This window comes from Vicia villosa, linkage group LG7, assembly GCF_029867415.1.
Source record: "Vicia villosa cultivar HV-30 ecotype Madison, WI linkage group LG7, Vvil1.0, whole genome shotgun sequence".
NCBI lineage: Eukaryota > Viridiplantae > Streptophyta > Magnoliopsida > Fabales > Fabaceae > Vicia > Vicia villosa.
Genome location: NC_081186.1, coordinates 95837811 through 95847042, shown reverse-complemented (window position 1 = coordinate 95847042; position 9232 = coordinate 95837811). Strand labels below are relative to the sequence as shown.

Genomic DNA, 9232 nt, shown 5'->3' with positions numbered 1-9232 from the left:
ATCTTAATCTAACTCTATCATCTATTAAACATTAAGTCTAGACATGGAATTAATTGTTGATAATCACTTTGTATCGGTTTATAAATGTTATTTGTATTGTTCAATCAGTTGAGAAATTGTTGGTTGAACAATAAGGTAAATCTTGCTATAACATTGCAGAAACGAACGGTATAGACGAACGATACGTGAAGTATTGATTGATAACGAATTCATACGCATGTTCGTAGGAAGACATACAATTTTAGGTCGATTAAATCAAGTCTTGATACTTTTCTTTAAACTTAGAACTTTCCTACTTTTAATCTTTGCTACTAAACTTGTGAATGATCTTTTACCAAACCAAAACCAAAGTAACTTTAACTCAAGACAATATAAACTATAGAACGGCGGTGATATCGCACCAATCCTTGTGGAAACAATAAACTAAAAGTACTCCAATATACTTTCAACACTTGTTCTAAATTCGCAATCCTAGTGGAGACAAATTTATTTGTATTACTTCGATAACAACACTATTACACTTACTAGTAAATTATCCATTAAGTTTTTGGCGTCGTTGCCGGGGATTGTTGATATTTTCAACAAGGTATAATTTGAGACTTGTTTTGTTTTATTTTGTTATTTCTATTTATGTTATTTTATAATTTCAATTTTAATTTTCTTACACGGTTATGCATTTACCAGTGCTATTAAGGTATTATTTATTGTGTCAATGTGAGGTTCGGATTCGACGTTTCTACCGTTGGTTTTAGAGATAAAAAGAACAACATGAGCATTCCATAAAGCAAAGGTCGAGGTGTTGTTAGCTAAACAACAATAGAAAGAGGAACCTGGAATGACCAATCCACCATATCAGACGTTTGGGGATTATTGTAAGTGTATTGGTGCTAATCAAGTTTTACGAGGATTCCAACCGGCAAACCCAGTGACTTTTGATATCAAGAATTATGTGTTACAGTGCCTGAGATATAACGCGTTTAACGATCAGACCATTTGAAATCCATAGGAATATCTTACCAAGTTCTATGCAACCTACTCCATATGCAAACCACCATGAACATATATAACTGATGACCAAGAGAAATTGCTCTTGTTCGAAATTTCATTAATTGGTATAGTTAAAGAATGGTTGTAGTGTATTCCCAATGAGACGATACAAACATAGAAAGAGTTAGAAGATAAGTTCTTGGAATGATATTATTCAAACGCGCAGTTTTTCGAAAGTAAAGATGCAATTACGAACTTTAGTCAGGAAGATAGTGAGTCTTTGTTTGATGCATGGGAGAGATTTAAGTTGTTACTCCAAAAGTGCCTGAATCATAACATGATTTACATGGATCAGTTGATCCACTTTATGAAAGGATTGACAACAGCTACTAGAATGCTCATTGATACCTCACCTAGAGGTACATTGATAGAAAAGATTGACAAAGAGGTTTAGACACTCAAAGAAAATATGTGTCAAAACGAATACCGCTCGAGTGAGTGAACTGCGAAAGTAAAATGTGTGTTAGTTATTAACACACAAACTACATTACTCGCCCTACTGGAAGCTCTCACTAAACAATTGGCTATTTCTCAGTTGACTCAAGCTAATGTTAGCCAAACTCAAACTCTAAATGTCATTTCTATGGAGGTGAGCAAGCAAATGGTAATTGTGTTCCTAACACGGAGAGTGCAGAAGCTTAGTATGAAAATTCCAAAGAAACAATCAGTATTCTAATACATATAACCCAAGGTGGAAAGATCACCACAATTTCAAGTGGAGCAACAATAGTCAGACCTTGAATCCTAGTCAAAGTGCACCTCTAGAACCTCAAGCGCCTCAACAAAATCCGCCAGCCTTGGAGAAAACTCTAAAAGGATTCATGCTTTCTACTCAAGAGAGTTTTCAAAAGGTAAGCCAGACACAACAAATGATGATGTAAAGTCAACTGACAACCAATAAGAACTCATAAGCTTCCTTAAAAAAATTGAAAGCACAAATTGGACAGTTATCGAAGAAAATAACATCTCGGGCTAATTCGGGAGGGGATTCAACGGTAACACTATGGATAACCCGAAGAATGAAAATTGTAGTGCTATTGGATTAAGGAGTAAAGTAGTATATACACTCACACAAGTTAGTAATGCGAAGTAAGTCGGTGAAAAGAAAGTGGTGATAGAAGATGATATTGAAAATCAAAAAAGTGATGGAGAAAAAAGTGAGAAAGAGAGTAATGATGAAGTTAAGGGTTAGACTCTTGACCAGTTTATAAATAAGAACTCGCCATGGAGGATGACTAAGAAACATATTCTTAATGATCCTAATCATGAACTTTTCGACTATATCATAACACCATACTCTTTCTTAAAAGAGAAGTCTAAGAAGAAGGATGAGAAAGAAGAGCGGTTCAAAAATTTCAAGAAGATGTGGCAAAAAAATTCTATTCAATTTTCCTTTTGTGAAGTTATAGACCTAATGAACGTGTATGATAAGTTTATGAAATAGCTACTTTCTAAAAAACGACGGTTGAGGGATGATAAAAATGTTGTAGACCTTGAAATAGCTCAATGATGAAGAGAATTGAGCTTTTAGCCATGGAAACATCAAAAAAGGGGAGAAGAAGAAGATTGAATCTAACAGAAATGTAACTGTATTCTGTTAGTTTGTTTCATCAAAGACTCATCAAAAAAAGAATACAAATGTCAGCCTTCTATTTATTTATATGAGAACCTTATCTTCTAGCACTAAAAGACTATACTACCCTTAATACTCCCCCTCAAGTGGGAAGGTATATATCCAGCATTCCCCACTTGGAAGTTAGATACTCATACAAGGGTCTTGACAGAGCTTTGGTAAGAGGATCCGCCAGTTGTTGCGAAGACTTGACATGAACAAGTTTGAGGAACTGAGATTGCACATGCTGTCGTATAAAGTGACAATCGATGTCAACATGTTTTGAGCGTTCATGACTTAACGGATTCGAAGCTAATTGCATGGCAGACTGGCTGTCACAAAACACCATAACAGATTGTAAATTAACTTCAAATGTTCTTAACAGCTGCTTGATCCACAGTAATTCAGAAGTGAGAGAGGCAAGGGAACGATACTCCGCTTCTGCTGAAGAGCGAGCCACAGTTGGTTGCTTCTTAGATTTCCACGCTATTAAAGCTTCTCCTAAGAATATGCAAAAACAAGAGGTAGATTTCCGCGACACCTTGCAGCTGCCCCAATCCGCATCTGCAAATGCAGTAAGTCTGAGGGATGACTTGGCTGGAAAGAAAAGACCTTTACCTGGTGTGCCTTTCAAGTACTGCAATACATGGTGTACAGCTGCTAAGTGAGTGGTGCGGGGATGTTGCATGAACTGACTCAACCTATTTACAGCAAATGTGATGTGTGGCCTCGAAATGGTGAGATACATGAGCTTCCCAATTAATCTTCTATAGCCAGAAATATCATCCAATCGTTCACCATCTGTATTGTTGAAGGAAATTGAGGCATCAAGCGGAACATTGGCAGGTTTAGATGCCGTGTATCCAGTATCTTGAAGTAGTTGCATTGTATACTTTCTTTGACAAAGATGTATACCTCTTTTAGACTTAGCAATCTCTAATCCCAGGAAATAATTCAAGTCCCCCAAAACCTTTAACTTGAAATGTTGTTTCAGCATATCTTCAACTTGTTTTAACCTCTGTATATTGGGACCTGCAACAACAATGTCATCTACATATACAAGTAGAATGACAAGATTAGAACCAGTTCCACTAAAGAACAATGAATGGTCAGCTGGTGACTGTTCAAAACCTAATGATATGAGTGTGGAACTGAACTTTTGGTACCATTGTCGAGAAGCCTGCCTTAAGCCATATAATGACTTGTTAAGTTTACAAACCAAGTTCTCCCCCTGAATAGGATAACCCTGAGGCAATTTCATGTACACTTCCTCATCAAGATCTCCATTAAGGATAGCGTTGTTAATGTCCAACTGAATAAACTTCCACTATTTTTGAGCTGCAATAGACAGAAGTATTCTAACAGTTGTTAACTTTGCTACAGGAGAAAAAGTGTCGAGAAAATCCACTCCAGGCTGTTGTGTGAACCCCTGAGCTACTAGGCGTGCCTTATACCTATCAAGTGATCCATCAGCTCTGTATTTTACCTTATATATCCACCTGCACCCAACTGCTCTTTTACCTTGAGGTAGAGATTCAACCGACCAAGTGTTGTTAGCTTCCAAAGCAGCTATTTCCTCTGCCATGGCATGTCTCCATTTAGGGTCTGACACAGCTTGATGAAAGTAGGAGGGTTCATATATTGTGGATATCTGGTTTATGTAATCTTTGTACGAAGGTGTAAGTTTGTCATATGACAAGTGAGCTTGAATGGGGTATTTAACATGGCATTGGTAGTCTTGTAAATAAGATGGAGGTCGATGGTTTCTATTGGATCTTCTATGGTTTTGAGTTTGTGCAGCTGATACAGGCACATTTGCAACAGGTAAATCATTGTTATCATGTTGATGTTCTTCATGAACTTGAGGTGTGGCAGGTGGTGTGATAGGAAGGTTATGAAGAACCAACGGATTTTGGTCAATTTGAGTGGAGTGTTCATGTATAGTGTTAGGCAAAACTGTGTCAGGAAATAGATTAGGCAAAAAAGTATCATCTTGAAGTGTGTGGAAAGGGAATATAGACTCATGGAAAATCACATCTCTTGTGATGATGATCTTTTTTGTTTTAAGCACTAAAAGCTTATAACCTTTTGTGCCTGGTGGATATCCAAGGAGGATGCATGGTAAGGCGCGAGGAGTAAATTTATTTCTATGTGCAGGAATCGTAGACGCAAAGCACAAACAACCAAACACTCTTAAAGAGGCATAGTCAGGTAGCTTACCATGTAATAGCTCATAGGGAGACTTGTTACTTAAGCCAGGAGAAGGTGTCCTATTTATTAGGAAAGCACTTGTGGTCACACAATCACCCCAAAACTGGATAGGAACCTTTGATTGAAACAGCAAAGCTCTTGCCACATTGAGTAGATGCTGATGTTTCCTCTCCACTACAGAGTTCTGTTGTGGTCTATGAGGACAAGATAATTGATGTAGAACTCCTTCTGTTTGTAGGAACTCAGTTAACTGCAACTCTTTGGCATTGTCACTGCGAATTGCCTTAATACAAGCATTAAATTGAATCTTAACATATTTAAAGAACAATTTAATCAACAAGGTTGCTTCAGATTTATGTTTCATCAAGTGAATCCAAGTATACCTTGTGTTGTCATCCACAATGGTTAAAAAGTAATGTGAGCCATTATATGTAGGTCTTTTAAATGGTCCCCACACATCACAATGTATTAGATCAAAAGCTAAAGCAGCATGATTATTATTGGAATTAAAAGGTAAACGATGCAATTTTGCAAGAGGACAAACATTACAGAGCTCTGTATAAGCTGTATCTGAAGGAAACAATTCAGGAATGACATTTTGAATAGTTTTCAACACTTGATTAGATAAATGACCTAATCTAGCATGCCATGTTGAAATGGAAACATTGCTAACGGAATTACAGTTTTGTACACCTAACAAAGGTTTATTATTAAAAGCACAAAAAGATGATGTAGACTCCACTTTGAGGAAGTACAGGTTATGACTTTGATCACCCTTGCCAATCACCCTCCCCTTGTGAATGTCCTGGATAATGAATCCATTATCAGAAAACAGAATGGATAAATTTGAATGCTGTACCAGCTGACTAACAGATAACAGGTTTATATTGAATTGAGGAATGTACAACACATTATGTAATGTCAAGTTGTTTCCTAAATTGACTGTGCCTATGGCAGTTACACAAACTTTGGTGTTATTAGGTAAGGACACATATTTGTTAGACAGAGATTTGTAAGAGCTGAACAAATTTAGAGTATGAACAATGTGAGATGTGGCTCCTGAATCTACAATCCAAACATGTTCTGAAGGGTAATTATTATGATGTGATGAGGAAAATACCATACCTACTGAAGCACATGATGAAGAGGCTTCTCCAAGAGTAGATTGTCTTGCCATTTGTCCTTGAATGTAAGCAATGAGTTGTTGATATTGCTTTGTGTTCAAAGGTGCTGCATCATCCAAGATCTCTGTATTAACAGCATTAGCAGCAGATGGTGTAGACGATATAACCTTGTTTTTTCGATATCCAGGTGGATATCCATGTAACTTGAAGCATTTGTCTTTGATGTGTCCAAGAATCCCACAGTGAGAGCATATAGGCCTATCCTTCTTTCCAATCTTGGACTTAGTACCATGAGAATCATTGACAGCATAAGCTAAAGCTTCAGTATTATCACTGGCAATGGAATTAATCACCCTTTGTTTCTCTTCTTGAATTACAAGCGAAAACACACGAGGAACAGACGGTAAAGGATCCATAAGAAGAATTTGGCTTCGAATGGAATTGAAACTCTCATTCAGACCTAGCAAGAATGTTAAAACGTATTCACGATTGATGTGTTCAATCAAGGGATTAACACCTCCACACACACAATTGTGAATCGGACGAAATTCAGCTAGCTCTTCCCAAAGACCCTTGAGCTTAGAATAATAGGCACCAACTGAGAGTGTACCTTGAGTGCAGGTGATGAAGTCTTTGCGAAGCTGAAACAGACGCGGTCCGTTGTTCTGCAGAAATCGTTCTTGAAGATCATTCCAAATTGCTGCTGCATTGGATGCATAGATCACACTCGCCGTGAGTTCTTTAAACACAGAATTCAAAAGCCAAGATGCAACGACATTGTCGTTGCGTTGCCAGATAGGAAATTGAGGATCATCATCTGGAGGTTGCGGAATCGATCCATCCACAAATCCAACTTTGTTCTTTGCACGAAGAGCTATGAACATCGCGCGACGCCATGACGGATAATTGTCTTCCGTCAAGAGATGCGATACCAGAACAAGGCCAGGATGATCCGAGTGATGGATGAAAAACGGATTCTGCTGTTGATCTTCCATGATGATGAAAGAAACGAAACAAATCTTGATGAAACAGGAAATGCGGAAGCTAGAATACAAATCTTGGAATGAGATTTGATTCAAAAATCTACTGATACCATATCAAGTGTAGCTCAATGATGAAGAGAATTGAGCTTTTAGCCATGGAAACATCAAAAAAAGGGAGAAGAAGAAGATTGAATCTAACAGAAATGTAACTGTATTCTGTTAGTTTGTTTCATCAAAGACTCATCAAAAAAAGAATACAAATGCCAGCCTTCTATTTATTTACATGAGAACCTTATCTTCTAGCACTAAAAGACTATACTACCCTTAATATAGAGTGTAGTGCTATCATTTAACGGAAGCTTCCACCAAAACTTATTGATCTTGAAAGGTTCACTATTCCGTGTTAATTGGGCCTGTAAAAGTTTATCAAGCTCTTTGTAATTTGGGAACAAGCATTAATCTAATGTCGTTTTCAATGATGAAGGAGTTTGGGTTATGGAGATGCAAAGTCTACTCATATGACTCTCCCCTTAGTTGACAGATCTATTACATACCCGTATGAAATTTTGGAGGATGTGATAGTCAAGGTGGATGACCTTGTTTTTCCTACCGACTTTATAATTTTAAACATGCCAAAAGACGCTGAAACTCCTTTAATTCTTGAAAAACCCTTCTTGGCAACGGAAGTGCTTTAATTGGTGTTGGATATATTTTTTACACTCCTCTAAATTTTCCTCAAAATCCACCGCAGATGTATTATAATTCTTCAAAAAAGATTGTTTATCTCTAGTAGAAGAGGAGAGGACATAAAATTTCATCAACGAAATTGTAAGGTCAACTGAAGAACTTTTGAAGCGTGTACGAGAAGGCGACAGATTTGTAATCCAACAAAATAAAATATTAAGAAAGTTGTTAAGTCAAAATAGAAATTATGAATGCTGTTGACACTGAAATATTCATGTTCCACCGACAAATGGATATTAACTTTCAAAGACGTCTTCCTGAATCATCTAAGCGTATGTATATTTTGTAACCGACTTTTGAACCGGCATGTTGTATCGATATGTTGCATACTTGCACTTTACTTTATGGGATGGGATTATTATATCACTATGGGGAATTTATAAAAATTTGATAGTTATAATTATTTAATAGAGTAAAATATTGTTACACTATCAATGTATATTAATTAAACTTTAATTATAATTGTTTAATGTAAAAATTATTTAATTTTTAAATTATATTAATATCTTTTATAAAAACTATATTTATTAATTATTTATTTAAAAATATAAATTTGTTTTTTTATCTTTTATTTATTATTTTTATAAATTTGAAATCATTAAAATAAAAAAGAATAGTACAAGATATTGGAGAGACATAGAGCTTGATCCATTAAAACAAAATATTAAAGGAATATAAATTAGAGACAAACATCCATACATCACATATACAATCAAGAGTGGAAATAAGCCAGACCCGCCTACAAGGGCCTATAGCCTAACCTATATAAGGCCAGATCAGGCTTATTTAACAAAAAGATCGGGCTTATTTAACAAAAAGATCAGACTTAGGCTTTTTTAAAGCTTATTTAATAAAATAGGTCAGACTTAGGCTATTAAAAAAGCCTATCAAACTTTATAGGTCGGCCTATATTTTCATGTATATTAAAAATAGGCTACATAGATCGGCCTATATTTGCATGTTTATTAGAAAAAAGGCTAAATGGGCAAGCCTATATATGCACATATATTAGAACAAAGGCTAAATAATTCGGCCTATATATGCATATATAGGACAACTTATAAGGTTTTTTAAATAATATGGATTAATTGAAAACCATAATGAAAAATAGACTTTTAAATAGGCTTTCACGTCAGGCCGGGCTCTTAAAAAGGCCAAGTCAGGCCAAAAAAGAGAGCCTATTATAGGCCACAGGCTTTCAAGTTTATCGTAGGCCAGTCCCAGACCTTATAAAGCCTAGCCTAGCGTAGCCTATTTCCACCCCTATGTACAATATAGCAAACCACTTACGACTTGAAACTAAATTGAAAAAAAAATCCTTTTGGTCCCTTAAGTACCCTTTCGTTCACTTTGGTGCTTCATTTTTTTTCGTGGAAAATTGGTCCTTTAAGTTTCTTAACATATCCACGTTAGTCCTTCCGTTAGTCAAAGTTCAAAAAAAACTTCCAGATGGCATTTTGTATGATGACGTGGGTAAGTGGATTCCAGATGATAGTGTAAGGCATACGTGT

At 36.1% G+C, this 9232-nt stretch overlaps 1 protein-coding gene and 1 non-coding gene across 2 annotated transcripts; both read right to left on the bottom strand.

Annotated features, from left to right (window-relative positions):
* Nucleotides 1-1219: 1219 nt before the first annotated feature.
* LOC131621176 (small nucleolar RNA R71) lies at nt 1220-1326 on the bottom strand. The gene has a single exon (XR_009289503.1). It is a non-coding gene; the product is annotated as a small nucleolar RNA R71 (small nucleolar RNA).
* A 4195-nt stretch (nt 1327-5521) lies between these two features.
* On the bottom strand, nt 5522-6536 carry LOC131617890 (uncharacterized). Its single transcript, XM_058889159.1, has 2 exons — nt 5996-6536; nt 5522-5675 (listed from the first exon to the last, which is right to left on the bottom strand). Exons 1-2 carry the CDS (start codon nt 6408-6410, stop codon nt 5641-5643), a joined length of 450 nt encoding a protein of 149 aa, XP_058745142.1. The 5' UTR covers nt 6411-6536; the 3' UTR covers nt 5522-5640.
* Between the last annotated feature and the right edge of the window lie 2696 nt (nt 6537-9232).

Coding starts and splice junctions, on each gene's coding strand:
- LOC131617890 (XM_058889159.1), bottom strand. CDS start 6,410: ATGGATCCTTTACCGTCTGTTCCTCGTGTGTTTTCGCTTGTAATTCAA. Junction 5,676..5,995: donor TTCATCATGTGCTTCAGTAG/GTATGGTATTTT, acceptor TTCATTATCCAG/GACATTCACAAGGGGAGGGT.